Source organism: Helobdella robusta (assembly GCF_000326865.2).
Source record: "Helobdella robusta unplaced genomic scaffold HELROscaffold_86, whole genome shotgun sequence".
Lineage (NCBI taxonomy): Eukaryota > Metazoa > Annelida > Clitellata > Rhynchobdellida > Glossiphoniidae > Helobdella > Helobdella robusta.
Window position 1 is genome coordinate 428,060 of NW_008705495.1, and position 19,774 is coordinate 447,833.

General features: G+C 29.9%; 3 protein-coding genes across 3 annotated transcripts; 1 reads left to right on the forward strand and 2 right to left on the reverse strand.

The window, feature by feature from the left end:
* Positions 1-409: 409 nt before the first annotated feature.
* On the forward strand, positions 410-2,414 carry HELRODRAFT_182450 (hypothetical protein; the record flags this gene model as incomplete). The annotated part of the gene is made up of 4 exons (XM_009032710.1): positions 410-470; positions 989-1,112; positions 1,637-1,776; positions 2,236-2,414. 4 exons carry the CDS (start codon positions 410-412, stop codon positions 2,412-2,414), a joined length of 504 nt encoding a protein of 167 aa, XP_009030958.1.
* An 891-nt stretch (positions 2,415-3,305) lies between these two features.
* Positions 3,306-6,913, reverse strand: HELRODRAFT_182451 (hypothetical protein; the record flags this gene model as incomplete). The annotated part of the gene is made up of 8 exons (XM_009032711.1): positions 3,306-3,448; positions 4,298-4,476; positions 4,817-4,958; positions 5,095-5,193; positions 5,725-5,891; positions 6,157-6,295; positions 6,447-6,542; positions 6,907-6,913. 8 exons carry the CDS (start codon positions 6,911-6,913, stop codon positions 3,306-3,308), a joined length of 972 nt encoding a protein of 323 aa, XP_009030959.1.
* Positions 6,914-9,105: 2,192 nt separating this feature from the next.
* HELRODRAFT_182452 (hypothetical protein) lies at positions 9,106-10,083 on the reverse strand (the record flags this gene model as incomplete). Its single annotated transcript, XM_009032712.1, has 2 exons — positions 9,106-9,310; positions 9,986-10,083. 2 exons carry the CDS (start codon positions 10,081-10,083, stop codon positions 9,106-9,108), a joined length of 303 nt encoding a protein of 100 aa, XP_009030960.1.
* Between the last annotated feature and the right edge of the window lie 9,691 nt (positions 10,084-19,774).

The following is a 19,774-nucleotide window of genomic DNA, read 5'->3' on the forward strand; positions in this document are numbered from 1 at the left end:
AACAGACATTAAAAATTTAGTAGAAAAGAGTTCGTTTATCGCCGAGACAAAACTTTTGTCATTTTTAGATGCGAAGATCAATAAATCTTGAAAAATATCTAGCGAGTTGTGAATGTAGGTGGTACATAACTTGTACGTGAAGTAAGATCAAATGTGCGTTGAAAATGTTTTACACTTATAAATAACCGAAATTTTGTAAGAAGTCCTCAAACGAAAGCTTTTTTGTCATAGAATTATTTGCTGGTTAATTTTGGTTTGAAATTTACTAAAATAAATTTATTTATTACAAAGTAATTAAGAAACTTTTATAATCAATATTCAAATTAATCGTTTGACTCGAGTTAACCATCTACAAATATAGCTAGTACATAGTGCGGTGTTTTGTTTGAAACTTCACAAGATCGGAAAGATGGAACCTAATTGTAGGAAAAGGAAGGCCGCCTGTATTAGTGACGTGGAAAATAATCCAGGTCCCTCGTCCTTATTATCGTTTTCCAAATAATAAATTAATTATTTCTTAATTATTTCATTTTTCAGATGTGTGTAGATTTTAATTTTTGAAAAATGTTCACCTGTTAAACTCGCGTTTATCATTATTATGAAAGAAAATACTTTCTACTCGTCTTCTAATATTACAGATCTGATTAATTTTTATATATTTTATGTCTTTATGACGTTCTTGATTTAATTTTTTAGATTAATTTCATATCTATATTGTATTGTATTGTATTGTATTGTATTGCATTGTATTGTATTGCACTGTATTGTATTATATTATATTGTATTGCATTTTATTGTATCATATTGAGGTTTAAACCGTTCCCCGATTTTTTGACTGCTGCAACCGTGAACAGAGGAATAGACAAGATCTATAGACATGTGTAGAAATAAATTATCACAAATATAAAATATATAATATTTATTGTTCATACATATTTTCACTACCTCAAATTCATCGTCATAAATACAGCAACATTTTTTTTGACAGATTTAAAATTTGAAGTGTGGATAACAACAGGCAGAATTCAAGGTTTCGGAACATTGTGTTTGGGTCGAGATGAAGTGACACTGCATGCCTTTTACACAAATGCAAAATTTGTCTGGGATTATAAGTAAGATGTGCAAATAATTTTTTTTAAACATACTTTGGACTATGTCTGTCTTCTCTCTCTCTCTCTCTCTCTCTCTGTCCGTCCGTCCGTCTGTCTGTCTGTTTGTCTGTCTGTCCGTCTGACTACCTATCTCATAAATTATAAATGTTATTATGATTAGAGTTACGGTTTGATTTGACGTATGATTTGAATTGTATGATATTTGTATGATATGATTTGTATGATTTGAGGTGTTTTGTTGTAAAAAAAAATGTTTCAAATTTCGAAGAAACGACATTGTAGGTTTTATTACATGAAAAATTCTCAATGTGAAATATGAAAATAATTCAATTACTCACTGCTACTCAGCATGAAATGGAAATTTAATTTTTCGTATAACTTTAATTTGGAAGTTTGAAACAAAAAGTTGATTAAGCTAGATACTGTTAAAATCAAAACGGCGTGATGAACATTATAGCGAGAATTATTTTGATATTTTTAACATGATCATTCAAGATGTTTTAAAACTATGAAACTATTTTCAGACAGATTAAATATTTCAATTACGTGGGTGAGACATTCGAACTGCAAATTATGAATCAGTCGGATGCAGGCGCCTCTGGAGTTTTCACGTTTGAAGGTTGCCCTGGGGATAGAATGCTGCTGGAATTTCGGAGGAAACAAAGTAAATTTTTTACACGTCACAGCATTGAATAGAAACATTAAAAGATATTAATAACGTGAATTCTTGTCTTGTTGATTCAAGTTATAAAAAATAAACTTTTTTAAATATTGGTAAAACAATTTTCAAACATTCTATACAACGACAACCCTATATGCAAATACGAAATAAGTTAATGGGAAATGTTTTTGAAAAGAATTAAAGAGATATGAAATATTCTTTGTTGTTATTTATTGGTTTAAGAAAACTTTTGAACAGTCTGTACTGGTAAATTTCTGCCCACATCCAACATTTTGCTTCGGAAACAATGTCACAAAAAAAGGAAAAAATTACTTTTCCTGCCAAAAGCTTAATTAATAAATTATTTGTCTATTTTTTCCGAATTTATGCCAATATCAAATAAAGAGCGAATGAAGCAGTTCAGCCAAATACCGCTTAAAAACCAATACAATATTTTGAAAGGTATGCATGAGCATTATCCCTCAAAATTGTCCAAAGAATGTGGAATGAATGATTTTCCTTTCCAAGACGTCTGCTTCCACGGCATCGTTCACCATACCGACACCACCTGCAATGAACATTCTAGTATGGTGGACATTATAAAAGTTGTTTCTGCCGATAAGTTTGCAGTCTGTCCATAATGTAAGAATGATTTAAAGGAAGGCAAATTTATCAAGCAAATGCCATGCGGACATTCTACTCCCCACCGCTCTGCGACAAAATAGCTATAGGAAAGGCCAGTGTGTCCTTTGCGATTAACAAAAGTAAAGTCAACTATTATACAAGAATGGGATGCTGATGTAGGCTAAAATGAATTCGGAGTTATTGTATTTGGCATTAATTTAGTCACTAAACCATTAGAAGATGGCAACAATGTTAAGTGCTACATTGATAATAACTTGAATGTATGGGACTTCGTGGATCATGGTGATAAAAATGGTGATGATGGTGGTGGTTATAATCTCCTGTAAGGAAATATAATAATTAAGGATTATAACCAGAAAAACGCATGTTACATATGGAGTAATTTATTTCACGCATATCAGCTGTTAAAGTTATCTTTATTTTATTAACTGAATTATTAACATTATGATGTTCGATGTTAAAGGCGTGACAGGAACTGAAGATATTCACTTGCCGTGGCAAATTTTTCACGCGTGTATCAACCGATAGTTTAAAAAACTTCTCTTTGATACATTCGTAATTCTTGATATCTCTAAAAAATAATTTTGTAAAATTTCAGATTAATATCACTTTAAAAATTAGTTTAGATACTCTTTAAAAAATGTTTCTTTGATTAAACTTTGACTAGAGTTTAGTCGTCCTTCTAATTGTTTAATGTAAATTGAATTGTGAATTTATTGCATTGAAACAAAATAATTAACTTCCTTTCTTTTATTAAGGTTCAGAATTTTGTAAAATGAATCAAGTAGGTATATATAAAAATGAGACCAGAAAATGAAAACTATCTTTAAGTAAATATTCAGAACATTCAGGGCTAATTTTATTTTCAAATAAATCAATAACTACTCCTACTTGAAATCGATCACAACGTGTTGTGAATATGTACTAAAAACAATGGCACTATTCTGAACGATTGCAATAGCATGGCCGGTCCGGAGTGTTTTGTTAGAAACATCAGTTTCCTCTACATACCCGTCAAAAGAATTTTCCTCTGCAAATGAAGGATGTGAAACCGAACGCGTCAGATAGGGCGCAATCGAACTCGGTATCAAACGAATAACATTTAAAAATTTAAAATTTTTAAAAATATTTTAAATATTCGAATACAATGATATTGAATTGCATAAAATTTGTTAGAAATTTTCAAAATTTAAAAAAATTCACCATTCACATCGAAGGTATTGTCGTCTTTCTCCGAGCACATGTTATCAAAACTGTCATCCTCATCGTCACTCGCTTGAGAAGATGTTACATGCATTATTTTTATAAATTGATTTAAAATTTTTTTTTCAAAAAACAAACTTTTTTATGAATTTGTGGTGTTTTTTTTTTAAATTTTCCTTCCTAGCAACATTCTACATTTGAAGTTTATCTCGAATGCGAAAGAACAAACAGAACACTAAACATATATATAAAATTATAAATAACTTCTATTTCTAATCGATTTATAGAATGTAAAACAACAAATGCTCAATGTGAAGACGTAGACATGCATGTCTGTTATCACGGAAACATAGAAACATACATTGCATATTAAAACTTAAATGATAAAATCCGTCTCAAAACTGGAAAAAATTTGAAAAAATGGCCGAAATCTCCAAATAAAATATTAGTTTCTTTAAAATTTTCAACTATGATTTTGTATTTTTTTGTGAAGTACTTGCACGTTGTATCTGTAATCTATCACTGCCAGTATGGGTATAAGTACTTAGGTGTCAAGTGCAAGTACAAACGCTTAACATTGTTACTCAAGTACCAATGCTCCAAACACAAGTTAACAGTTATAGTAATTTCCTATGTTGAAACAACTTAACTAAACAATGACGAAGAAAAATCTTACTAGATGGATTGTACCAGAGATTCTTCTTTTTGTATTTTTCTAAGAGCAACATATAAACGTCAAACGCGTTTTTGCACCTGAATTGGTAGTAGGCTTCTGGTGGCAAACCTTCAACGCGCAGATCAGCGTCAATACAAATTTCATCGTCTTTACTGTCGTACTGGTAATTTTGGATATCACTGAGAAAGACAGAGAGAGGGAGAGAGAGGGAGAGACAGGGAGTTTTATCAAACTTATGAGTAAAGTTTTCCAGTAATGTTGAAAAATTTTAAACGAAACAAAGTTTCAAACAAAAATAAAAGCTTCTAAAAAAGTGTTCATTTCAATTTTCATTCATCACGCTAAACGATGCATCACACACAACGCATGCAATAGGTTGAGTATGTAGTATGTAGTATTTGAACCAGGTCACTGCAAAACAGGACCAAGTGACCTTAACCACTCGGCCATCACGCCGCCCGAACAAGCCACAAATCAACAAAATTTTCCTGTTTTCATTCATAACATAAGGATTCTTACTTGTAATCAACTACAAATTGTTCGGAGCCTTTTCTCAGAATGAAGGCATTATCTTGAACTATGATTTTGCCGGGACCGTATAGATGCTTTATTACAGAGCAGCCAGATGTTTTCTGTACAACCACATCAAAAGAATGTTCCTCTGTAAGTTAATGATACGACAAAAAAATGTTATAGCTGAATGTTGAGGCAAAATTTTAATAATTGAAGTTTATATCAATTAAAAAGTATTAAATTATAAATTTACAAAATGGTTAATGTGTTAGAAACGAATATACCATTCACGTCTGAATTGGTTGTATTCATTGAAGAGCTAAGAGAGGTGCCATCTTTAAGGGCCACACTGTCAAACCGTATAGTTTGACACGATATTTTTACTGTTTTAAAAAAAATTTTCAAATTCAAAATACATGTATAAAATATTTAATTTTTCGTAGTAGCTTTTTAAGCTATTTGAACACACACGTTCTTATCTGAAGCTATCTTGATGCTTCACAATAGAAACGTAGACAAAATATTTTTGTGGGGAGCTTGCGATTTTAGCGACTTATTTTTGCTTCTGTCTCATTTTTGACAAAAATGTATTTATGTAGACAGGTTGAAACAATTGTTAAAGAAAATTTATATAAATATTTTGGTAACTTGAACTATAACCCCTAACAAATTTTTTCAACTGGAGTTAACTTCTTTAACTTCTAGGTTTGTAAATCGATTTTCCATCTGCTGAAACCGCCACTCCAAACACGAAACCAAAGTTTTCGAAAAATTTAAGGTTAAAAAATGTTACATTGGGCTAAATTAGAAACAAAATGGATTAAAATTTATTGAATATCTCCTAGTAGGCTAATTTACAATGTTCAAACAACAGAACACTAATTAATTTTTAAAAAAAGACGAAATAAACTAACTTTCTGGAGGTTTGTTTAAATTTTTCGTAAATGCTTCCCACTTTTTTATGAATACTTTAAGAATGTCAAATGGTCTTTTGTAGTAAAAATTGAATTTTTCAGTTTTTGACAAAACCAAAACTTCAATTTCATATGCAGAATCATCACTGGAAAATGTCCCGATATCTCTGTAAAACGTTTTATTGAATTCATGTGAAATATTTCTTTAAAAAAACCTACTCAACATTCTTCAACAGTACCTACCATTCATAACTATAATTCTAGCAAAAAACTTTACGAGACTTATTTCATAAATATTTGAGTTTTTATAAATTTGTTATAATGTCTTAAAAAATTAAATAAAAATGAATCAATCTATTATTCTACATTCAATAAATTCTTATAAACATTTATTTTCATTTCATTAAAATAAAGAACTTGAAATCTACCTACTTGAAATCAATCCAAACTTGCCGGGAACACTTCTTCAGAATGAGGGCACTGTCCAGCAATATGAGTGTGGCGCGGCCGTTCACGCGATATTTCCTTCCAGTAACATCTCTCGTTATAATCACATTAAACCACTTTTCTTCTGCAAATGAATGAAAAGACAAAATTCTTATCTTTGATATAGAGGAATGACGAATCGATTGAAAGTTTTTGTCAAAAAAATGAGCATTTTTAAAATTATGAGCTTTGAAATTTTTCAGATAGCGTTCGTTCTTCACATTTTGTCAACCTACTATTCAAATCAATATCTAAAATCAGTTCTCCAAATTTTGCCTTTCCATCTCCAAGACCATTATTTTCAACTCCAGAGTGAAGCGTTGTGTCAGAACCTTCAAAATATCGTTATTGTAGTATTACGAAAACAAGAAAAGGTGTGAATATTGTCCTGTAGTCATTCAATTCAATCAACATTTCGGAATAAACATCAATCGACATTTTAGAATATAAGTCATCATCAAAACGTTCAACATTTCAAAACGTTTTACAAATATTTCCACCATTTTCCTTCAGAAATATTTCTGACTCGGCCATCATACTCTGTAACTATTTAGATTACAAACCAGAAACAACACTAATTTAAAAAAAGAAGCTACTCCGAAGCATCGGTGCTAAGTCCCCAAACTTTATTTGAAGGCTAAAACAGCGCTTTCGCCTAAAAGTTTCATTCACTCCAATTCAGAAAAAATTTCTAACCTTCCATTTTTAAACCTGTTACCAGCACAACATATAATTTTATTTTTGTGAAATAATCTCCATCTCATCTTCTTTTAAAGAGGAAAATTCAGAAATCGTATCAGGAAATGTGATGACAAATCACATAATCTCTTAGTCAACAGTGTTCGATATGAGAAATCTCTAAAGCCGCTTCGTCGCAACATAATTATCTTATTATAAATTTGTCCCAAACGAGCAAATATAACTTTAATAATAGCAATACCATTTCTGATTTGTCAGAAATGATCAATTATAATGTTGTTTGTGACAAATGAAGAAAAATAAATTGGTATATGTACACTTTACATTATGATTCAAATCTAATCAAAAACGTGGCAAATTTTCCCAGAATTCAAAATGAAACCCATTTTCGGTTCAACTCCCATCTTAAGCTTTCTACAATGAACCGTTCAAACAGTTCAAATCACTGAAAATAATGAACTCCTAAATTGTACTAGTTAGTTAGTACCTACACCGAATTATTTACTTAACTAATTAATTATTAATAATTAACAATTAACAATTTAGTTAACCAATGATCAATTTCCACAACACCAGACGACGTATAGGCCCACAGAGAGCATTTTTTATCAATATAATTTCAAATGCTTAAGCTGGTGGTTAATTAATATAATAGACCAACACAAAAGCTCAATTCATCAAATTATTGTTATTCAATCAGTTGATTGTAAATGGTATATATATATATATATATATATATATATATATATATATATATATATATATATGTTTATCAAAAAAATTGTACGAAATTTGTAGATTATAAACTAAAATTAAAAGTAATCTTTTGTAAAAATCATTGAATTCAGAATAATATGCGGCTTCATTGTCTCCATTCTTTAGGTTCATATGTTCACATGCGCACTAAAACAGATCCACTTTGTCTTACTGGACAAAACATATTTCGATCAAATTTAAATGTTCACGTATAATTACATTAAATTTACATTTAAATATGTCTAGCTAAGATTTAGAATCAAAGTTCAAACGTTAAACCTGATTTAAATCACTTTTTCATGAAAAGCAATGTTAATTTCTTTTGAAATTTAGCAAATTAAATATTGACAAAGGTCTACGAGTTATAACACGTTTTCAAAAACTAAAAAACGCTTCATCTATAATTACTTTAAAGCCTTTTAAAGTAATTATAGCCTTTTAAATTAGTAAAGTAATTTATAATTACTTTACTAATAGTTTGGTTTGCTTTTGAAATAAATGATTTAATTTTTTGAAAAATTATCGCTCAATCTGGAATGGAATTGTGGGTTTTTTTGGGTCAAAAAATTTCGCTAACTAACAAAAAGATTCTGAAAAACTAAATTTGAATAAAAAATAAAATAAAGAATGTGATCTTACCAAAGTCTCATCTTAATTTGGATTCAAACGTCTTTTTCGTTTATAGGAATTCAAACTCATTTGGCTGACTAATTTGAATTGTTCTACATCAACTTGATTTTTTAGACTTATTAGTGAAAGGTCAAGACATCAAACATTGATTCATTTATTCAATTTTCAAACATAGATGAAGGATAATAAAAAAGTAACTAAAACTCAATCTAAACAAAATTCATTCAAGAATAATAAGAAAGGTACCATTAAATTCACACACAATAAATACATTAATCATCTGACCCTTAACATTATTAACACAACTATTTAAAATCGAACTAATCTATATATAATGGCAAAAATTAGTTATTAACATTAGCATTCAAGTATAGGCTAACTACATAAATAGGGTATGAAAATAAAACATTGTGTTTGAGATTAATTTCGTATCGACAAATATTGCACGTACAAGTGTTATAACAATTTTTCATTTAGAAAATACGTCTTTTCCAAAAGATACATTACCAGCTGCTTCAAATGATTCAATACATTCGGTCTTTTGTATGTTAATTAGCCATTTTTTAACAAGTGTTTAAAAACTACTTAACTACAATTCCACAATCGTTTGTCATCTTCTTATTTTCTATTTTTACTCATCGAATTTTCACCAAAGAAAATTAATTCCTTCTTAGTGTTCATTGACTTTTTGCCATAGCCAATCATACCTTATTACCACTCATAGATATTTTACAACTAAGAACTATTTCCTTATCACTACTTAATGACTTTTTTCCATGGAAAACTATTTCCTCATTATCACTCTTTGATCTATTTCCATAGATATTTAATTCCTTCAAACAATTTCTGACTTTTTGGCATAGATAGCCATCTTCTATTATCGCCTTCGGACTTTTTGTAATCAAAAATCTTTTTCATTTCATGGCCTGGAACGTACTCGAAGTACATCCAATCTGAGTATTCGGCGATGAAGAGTTGGAAAGAGGTATCGCTGCACGTGGCTTTCTGCAGCTGTCTGAAACAGGTAAAATTTATGTTTTAATAACGTATAAAAAAATTATTCATACTATGTTGTTTATTTGTAGTAGTAATATTTATAATAAAAATGCTTTTTTAATTTCCCCAAAAACACAAAAACTCTAAAATTGTGTCTGAAACAGACAAAATTCATGTTTAGTAACATATAAAACCATTATTTATTTTATGTTGTTTATTTGTAGTAATAATATTTGTAATAAAATTGCTTTTTATCGTTCATTAGAATGTTATAAACTCTAAAATTGTGCCTGAAAAAGGACTGGGTTTTGTATGAAATATGCGAGGATCGCAATATGACTGAAACAATTAAACCGTTACACTTCTCTTATTTATTTTCATCTCTGATGTATCAAACACACACACACACACACACACACACACACAGCAGAGCGCATGGAATTACGCCTAAATCAACACACCACACAAACTGTACGAAAATAAACGGGTATCTCTTGTATTAGAGCCCGGTAACTACAACAGCAGAACTTGGCGCCTTCATCTTAGCTTGGGGAGTCCGCTTAGTTAAGATTTACTCTTTTGGAATGCCCCAATATGTAACAAATTTATTGTTTGTTCATATAAACGAGTATAGACATCAATATCTTGCCGGTCAATAAACTTTTCAAATACAAAAACAACATGCAATACTTACTGGTAGGTCCAAGTTTTTTTCCCGTCCTTGTACAAACTCCTCAGAGTCACAGCGTCATCATCGAATGTCAGCCAGCCTGGGCCGTAGATGTCGCACATGTCCGAGATTTCTGTCAGTGACGTTTGCACTTCAAACCGGTGTACATCTTCTTTAAAACAATTATAATTATAATAATTATAATTTTTATTTAATAATTTTTTTTATTATGCAGCTCTAGCATACCAATGTGTATGCAGGTCGTGTGGTGTGGTATGGACGTTGCACACGACCTACATAAAAACATCAAAACCAAAATTTTTGTAAAATAACTGTTCCAAAATTGTTAATATTTTTGTTATATACACAGACATTTTACAGTTAACTAAATTGGATTTTGTTTAGAAGAAAAATTTATCTTAGCTATCCAAATTAAAATGTTTTCACATAATTCGATCCACAAGTTATTTAAATATTCAAAACCTACCTTGAGGTATATGAAAGTACAATGCTTTATTAAAGAGAAATAAAGTTTTTACTGAATATATTTTTTTTCGTTGCTTCAAAATTTTCCAAATCTTGGTTTCCATCTTTGCCTTTTTTTGAATCATCCTGAGATAATTTAACTTCTTCTCTTACTTGTTTTTTATCAGACATTTTTTTGTACTTTAGTTTTGAAAAAAATTTTAAAAAACCGAATACAAATTTAACTCTATTAATTAACAGAATTAAATTGAAAAGATTAGATTCTATTAATTAACAGAATTATATTGAAAAGATTAGACCAATAAATATTTAGATAAAGAGATCTTGTCAATTTATATGGAGCCTATCATATAATCCACGGACTGACAGCGTCACATTACTGATCACATGCTTAAATATATCACCGTGAATTAATTTGATTAATTTATTTCAGGTTGTAGATCTGACAAAGTTTAAAATTAGTTGTGAAGAATGAAATAAATAAATAAATAGGTTATTAATAACAGTTACTTGGTTTAATAACTTAATTTTTAAAACTTGAGCCAATTTCGATTACATATGCATATTATTACATGAAATTGTAAAAACTTGACAACATCAACTAACTGATTGATGACAAACCATCTATCAAACTGTTCAAACCATGGACATATCCTACACATCCATGTATCAAATCGTTAGCACATAAGTGATAGTCACTCACAGTTAACATGTTCAAATAATTAATAATGATAACTATTTTTGATAATTATTAATGATTATATGACGTGTTTTGGCGATTAATATTAATGATCAATTAACTGATATCGAGTCAAACTATTTAAATTAGACATCTCATTTCGATTTCTGGGATAAAAAAAATAAATGACTAATAAATTAAACAACCGCTAATTTGTCAGAGACTCAATGCAAAATTTATTGGATCGTTAAATAGTAAATGAACGTTAAACAACAGGTCCTAAATTAGGGGGGGTGTTGGGAACGTAACTCTCTCTCTTCCCGCAATAAATGATTCTGTTGGGGGCAATTTGCCCCGGATAAGGATAAATTTAAAAGTATCAGTATATAAATTCTGATTTTGAAATTTTGCAATAACATTTGGCGAATGTTTTCATAAAAAATAGTGGTTTTAAGTGAAAGTCATTGTAATGAATGTCGAAAATTATAGCTTATGGCAAATTTTCTTAACGAATTCTTAGTTTAAGTATGCTAATAACTTACAACAATGTGGAAAACAGAGTCTTCCAACTGAAGTAGGATGCCCCTCGCAGAGAAATTTCTGGTCACGCCAGCGATCAGACTGATAAAAATTTCTTAAATAATTTCAAAACGTTCATCATAGGTTAGATTTTATAAAATTTGTCACGTGTATGTATTGTCAAGTGACGTGTTTCGAACGCAAGGAAATCCCGAAGGCGTTTTTACTATTGCACTGGATGGGATAGAAATCCTTGTGTATTTGGAATCAGTGAGCTTCATTGAGATCTACATTGATAGTTTTTTCAATTGTAGAAAAAAATAACTAGAGATGTTTGATACCAAAATTTGATAAATTATTCATAATAATTTTACCCCTGATTATGGAAACTCGTTGAAAAAGCAGCAAATTTTTTAATAGTATAGCAGTGAACATTCTAAATTTATTCTTGATATAAAACAATTTATTCAGTAGCAGTGAGTTTTAAAATATATGATCAACTACTTTTCATGTGTATTAAACATGAAACATTACCTGAACTATCTGGGTCTATTAATTAGTACTACATAGATAGGTAGGTAGGTAGGTACATCTTATATCTCTAATGTAATTATAACAACATCGCTTATAAGCAATTAATGCATTTTCTAACCATAAATTTACTATTAAAATGCAAGTTTTTTTTACGTCAAATCTTGCAATAATTCAGTACCAGTAAAGAAAATTGTATCAACAACAAATGTTGTTCAAGCAGTGTAGTTAGATCCGGCCCTGAATAACAACGTGTTCTTATAGTGAGAAATTGCTAAAAAACTGTATTCGCTAGATTATTTAGGTAATTCTATAAGGTCTGCTTGATTGGTAAATGATGTTGAATAATTGTGAGGCACAAATATTGAAAATGGCCACAAGTTTATTAATAAATAAAGGCAATAGAATATAATAAGTATTATACATATTTTAGTTACGTAAAAAATTCCAAAATTTCGTTTGAAGATTAAAGTTGTATTTCTAACATTTCAACTACTACTAAGGGTTAAAGTTCTGATGATTTTGTGCAGGTCGATGGTCGTCAATGTCCTGAAAGGATAAGGCACGAGAATGAAAAAAGAAGAAATTCAGTCATCGATAAAAATAAAATGCATTATGTACAGATAATGTGAATATATTTAGGAAGGTTGAAATCAATCATTGATGTTAGCCTAGTAAATCATCATTACATTAGAAATCATTACATTACATCGTTACATTAGATTATTACAACTAGCTTGTTGGTTTGACGATTGACTTATTCCAGTGGTTTCTACTAGCTTAGGCGTGTCATGCAGAAATATTTCGAAAGAAAATATCAGAAACATATTCAGACCATGACGAGCAACCAACATATCAATCAGTTTGGCAAACATTCAACCACCAAATTTATCAATCAAATATCAACCTGACTTTATATTATGAAGAAACAGAAACGTTATATACAACCAAACCCACAAATCTGAAATCACATAAATATGTAACACACATACACAAACACACACACACTCACACGCGCACACACACATGCACATAAATATATTATAATTATAATATAAATTATATATTATAGATATTTAGCATCTTAAAGAATTCAGTGCGTTCGTCGTAACAGTTCAGTACAAACCGTAATGATAGTCTAAGTAGCACACGGGTGTGCGACCTAGTTAATTCTCGCGATCTCATTGGACGGTTAACTCGGTCATGTGATCATTAGAAATTAAAAATAGGTCAGAATGTTTGCCTTTCTGCATATTTTTCGTTCATTTTCTGACAACGGAGAGAGAATTTTTTGGAAGAAATGTCCGAAATTTTATTCCCATTTGTTTGTTATTTGATAATTAATGAATATTTTTTTAATTAAAATTCGTTTCTTGAAGTTGAAAATTCTCAAAAATCTGCGAGCATTGATTGGTTAGTACTTTTTTTTTTAATATAGCCGTAGCGAATAAATTATTTTCTTTCAAGTAGGAAAGTCAACCAAGTTTTTCAATTTAAATTTTTATTCAGAAGTTAATTTTTTATTCTATTTAATAAACCGCTGATAATGTTCTTTCACAATTTTATACTTATTACAGAAAGAGCTGAAGAGTTTGTTTGGCAGAGATTGATTGATGCTTGCCTCTTGTCAATCAAACCAACTTGTCAATCAACTAACAATCGTCAACCATTCAATCAAACAGACGGCCAGTTCGCTAATCAGTCTGTCAGTCTGTGTTTTGTATTGCATTGCACAGTTCATTTGAAGTATGGTTTGTGCTCCTATTTACTATTTAGTTTCACTTTCAACGATTGCAAATTTAATTGAATTTTCAGCATTTTATTATTAATTGTTTTATTTTATTTTTTTTAAAATGTTCAGGAGTGTAGGTTGAATAATGTATAATAATTAAATAATATTTCGGTATATTCTTAATTTCATTTTTACTATAAATAACATATTATATACTATAGAGTTTATAGATCAAATGAGATGAATTATTGTGGCTTGAAAAGTTTACTACCATGTTCTTAGCTTTTGTAGTTGTGGGTAGCGTGTGATTTTGATTATTTTATAAAATTTTCTTTTTAGATAGGCAATTTTCGTTGAAATATATGTTAATACAATCTCGTAATAGTAAAAATTTAATATTTCATTCATATTTGTATAATTTTATCCAATGTATAACCAAAGGAATGTATGCTGAAAAGAAACCTGTTGACCTTGACACTTATCTAGTTGTCAATCTGAGAACTTTAATGAAATAAATGATCCTTTATGCATTACAAGTATGTAAGTTTTAAAGTTTCATTTGAAATAATTTTTCAAATATTTGCCAAATAAATTCATTATTACAGGCATTATATTAGTTTAATTGAACGCATCTAATTACTAATTATATGCAATTAATAAATCAAATTTATATAGCCTAATTTTTAAAGATTCACTGTGCTAGACCAAAAATTTGACACTCCTTACATACTACAGATTGTAGTATTTGAAATGAAGTTCTATATTCTCAAATAAAAAACACCTAGCTAATAATTACTTACATTATTGTGAGTTGTTGTTTCTGGTTTTGAAGTTAGTTATAAGAAGTTTTACCCATCTGAGCATACTTAAACTAGTTTAGTCATTTCTTTTTTAAAATGACCTACATGGTATTAAAAATGATATTTAAGTCATGCATATTGCCTATAACTAGCTTGAACAAATTCTGGCTGTTTGATGTTTTTAATTTAATTCTTGTTTATACCATTAAATGAAAAAAATTCATTTTTTTATCAAAATTATTTAAAAAAATTTATTTCATGAATTTTTTGATAGTTTAATAATTTTGTTATTCAGTATTTGAGTTGATTTGAATCATAATACTTTAATCTTTACATAGTATAAGTTCATTTTTAATTCTTCTCACATTCGTAAGAGAAAAGATGACCATATTTTGCCATGTAAATATGAAATGTGGGAACGGTAGCTTTCTAAGGCCTGCTGAAGTTACAAAAATCTCAACAATGGTTTAAAATTATGGCTTTTATCGGTCGGTGGGTGTAAACCAATAGTTGGAACTAAGTGAAGCATAATAATTTTCAATATTTTTCATCTTATATTTTTATATATAATTAATAAATTCTATAAAATCCTGAGACAGTTTAGTTTGGTGCTGGACTCGTTGAAAGTTACTATCTACTTTTTTCTTTTCTTATCTTGATTATGATTATTATATCAAAATGGTGATGATTCCGACAGGGTGGTTAGGGTATGGTGGTGATAAGGATGTCTCTATCACATACAAATATGAAGATGATGATGGTTATGGTGATGCTACTGATTATGATTACGATGATGAAAATGATAGTTGTGAAAGTGTTAGTAGAGCTGATGATGAAACACGAACAGATGGTGTGTGTATGGGTGAGAAAGAGTCTCTGTGTGCCTATGAGTCTGTCTGTGTGTACGAGTTATAATTTTTTCAATTCCGCTACTAAGGAGTATCATTTGACATTACTATACATCATCATCACCGAGTTATTATCATCGTAATGTTATCGTACATGAGACGTCGTCTATCACAGTCTCAATTATCTTTAGGTAGTATCATCGATGATACATTTTTAGATTATCATTGCAATCATGTGACTACCATCGGTAGATCACGTTATCATCGTCGTATTGTGTTGTATCATATTGTTTTGTATTGTATTGTTTTGTTTTGTATTGTATTGATTGTATAGTATAGTATAGTATAGTATTGTATATTTATTGTATTGTATTGTATATTTGCTGTATCACGGATCGACGGAATCGTTGTGGAATCGTGCTAGCAATCTAGGCCATCGTTATGGAGTTACTGTTATATTACCACCAACTACATCATTGCATTGCTCTGTAGGGTCATTATTATGGAATTACCATCGTGACGTCACGAGATCGTGACGTCATCGTCATCGTGTTAATTGGAAATTGTTAGTGGGAAATTGTTTTCAATAGGTTGATGATGGGGATTCTGTTGATGGTGAAGTTAGCACCAGCGTCTATGTCGTCATTATGCGGTCATCATTATGAAGTTACCATCGTAACATCTCGTCATCAGCAAGGTCAATATATACAATACACGGATGCGTTGGTTTGAGTCGGTTGTTGCTTGCTTGCCTTTCCATTCTTGATGGTTTTTCTGCCTGTCCGTCTGTCTCTGTCTCTCTCTCTCTCTCTCTCTCTCTCTCTCTCTCTCTCTCTCTCTCTCTCTCTCTATTGTTTTCATTTTATGTCCGCGTTTGTATGTTTTTATGTCTATGTGTGTTTGTTTGTGTGGGTCGGTGTGTGTGTGTGTGTGTGTGTGTTTATATGATAATGATATCTAATGATAATACTGATAGCATGATATTAATGTCATCACTGTTATCATTCATTATTCTATTACGGACTGCTGTGTTCTTTTCATATTACAAATTCTCAACGCATCAGACAAGCTTGTTTATACTATATTTATACTATATATATATATATATATATGTATATAATTAATAATTAAAACCTATATTAAGTAATTAATCTGTAATCATCGTCATCATCGCATTTCCATTGATATCACGGTGATGTCATTGTATCAATTTTGGTCATCGTTTGGCTTTAGTCTTATTATTATTATTACTATTATTACCATCATCAATGTTGATTGAGTCAACTTTAGAATTGTTTAGTTAATTAATTAATTATTTAATTAACTCATTAATATGCATTTTTGCACTCACTATATGTTTATATGATATATGTTATTGCTTATACATAATATGCGTATATTAATATGTATAAATGTATATATATATATATATTATATTCTGTATTATATATATATAATCTGTAAAAAATACGGTTTATATATATATATTTATATATGTATATATATATATATATATATATATATATAGTTCTGTACATGATTATGATTCATTAATTTTTATTTCATGTCTGGTTTTATGTTATGATAATACAAAATATATATATTCATATTCATTTATGTGTATATATGTATATCTATATATATATATTTATGTGTATATATGTATATATATAATATATGTATATATATATATATCCGTAACACAGGGCTAAAGCTAGCTGGCTTAGGAAGACTACTGCTATTGAAAGCTGTTTGTGTGCTGCCTTCTCTGTTGTTGTTGATGATGATGTGGTAGCTACTGTCTGATGATGACGAGGAGGATGATGATGGTGATAATGGCATTGCGGTGATTGTGATGTGATGGTAGTGGTGGTTATGGTATTGTGATGATGGTGGTGATGTCATTGTGATGATAATGATGATGATGGTGGTGGTTATTATATTGCAATGATGATATTAGTGATTGTTAAATGGTGTTCGTTGATGGGGATTGTAAAGTTATCAATATTGGTAACTGGGTGATGATGATTATATAAATATATAACTATAATATATATATATATATATTATAGTTATATTATTTTATAATTATATTATAATTATATTATATATATTTTTAATTATATATATATATATAATTAAAAATTCTTTCTCTTCTAGCAGGTATAAACTGTTATTTTTTTAAAACACTAACCTCTAATAAACATTCCTCTTAAAAATTCACGACGCACTCCCCCTTTTTACATACCTACCCTTCGAACTAACCCTCATTATAATGGTCCCTCATGGAAGTTTTGGAGAAAACTGCCTACAGCCCTACAACCACTCGGTCTATTAGTTCCAAAATTCCGTTAAACCCAGCATTCTCAAGTTAATTTGTATCACATTGTTTGACTAACTAATCTTTTTATCATTTTTTTTTGTCTTAATGTGTTTTTCGCTACTACAATTTCGTTAATTTAGCTAAATTTTGGCTAAATGTACGTTACTGTAGACAGTCATATATATTTTAAACCTATTTGCGTATGTATACATAATTATTTTTATGTTCTATCTTTCTTTGTTTATTTTTTTATAGACACCTATGTATGTGTTATTTCCATTCTAATCCTTTCATTTTCATTCATTCCTACTGTTCTCGTTGCTTCCATGTCGGATCATCTCCCACTTAATTTTGTATTTTCTTAACGTTGGTTTTCACTATACNCCTTGTCTGTTATATACTTTCTGTGGTTTTGCTGTTATCTTCCTACATACAGTCAATCTGTAATGTATATCCCAACGCTCGTCTTCACTGCTTAAGACTTCTTTGTTCATTCATTTCATTTTACTTTTTCAACGATACACTTTTCTACATTCAGTTTGTTGTTGTATAATATGTATCAGGTGTAAGTGTATGTAAAATGTATGTATATGTATTTTGTAACTGTGTATATATTTATATTGCTTTATACGTATGTGTTTGTGTGCTTATTTTTTAGCCATATCTATCTGAGTCTATCATGATTTCTTGATCCTGTCACTTATAATTTATGTATTTTTTCAAAGTTAAAACAACGAACTGACCAATACAATAGGGTACATATACAGAATATCTATCATACCATATCCGGGCTGTTAAAAGTTTTTTTTCTATTGTTCTAATTCGAAAAGTCAGAATCGTCAGCAACATCATCATTCTTATTGTCATCAGCGTCATCATTGAGGCCATCAGAGCCGTTATTATTATTATTATTATTATTATCATCATCATAATTATTACCAGTACTATCTTCATTATTATCATCAGTATCTTCTTTTTCATTTTTCTCAGCATCGTTGTTTGAATGGTTGGTTGGATGATTGGTTGGTCGGCTGGTTGGTTGGCTGGCTGGCTGGTTGGTTGGCTGGCTGGTTGGTTGGTTAGCTGGTTGGTTGGTTTTTGTTGAAAATAATAATGGTCATCCAAAGAATTTGCAACATCTGATGCCTCAGGAGTTCGCGGCCCTCACAGTTGATTGGCCAGGCTCGTCTTCTTTATCCTCTTACGAAATTCATCATCCCTTAAACAGTGAACAACGCCATCTCCATCTACTACATCATCATCATTATCGTTAACATCATCATCATTATCTGTTATCTTTCTCTACTCTTATATTCATATAAGAAGTTAAGGAAAATTCCTCACATAATTATGTACCAAGAAAATGAACTGATTATATAGAAAGATGGTAACAAAATACAGGTTGAAGAGATAGCAAATGATGGTGGTGATGTTACTGACGAGAATGATGATGTTGATAACAGAATGATGTAATAATAACAACAACATGATAAAACTTCACCCACAACAACGTGCTAATAACAACAACATGATAAAACTTCAACAACAACATACTAATAACAACAACAAACTTCAACAGCAACAACATATTAATAACAACAATATGATAAAACTTCAACCACAACAACAACGTACTACTAATAAAGCCGCAATAACCGCAACAAAACATACAACAACAACTGCACAACAACAACCTTCTTAGTGTGGCTTAACCAACATTGATTTTTCCATGGCCTACAAACGAACACACGCACACACTGGCAAACGTACGTTATCTATCTGAATCTCTCTGTTTCTCTCTCTCTCTCTCTCTTTCTCTCTGTCTTTCTCTTTCTATCTTTATCTTTCAATTTATGTATATCTATATCTATCTCCTCTTAATGTATGTGTGTGTG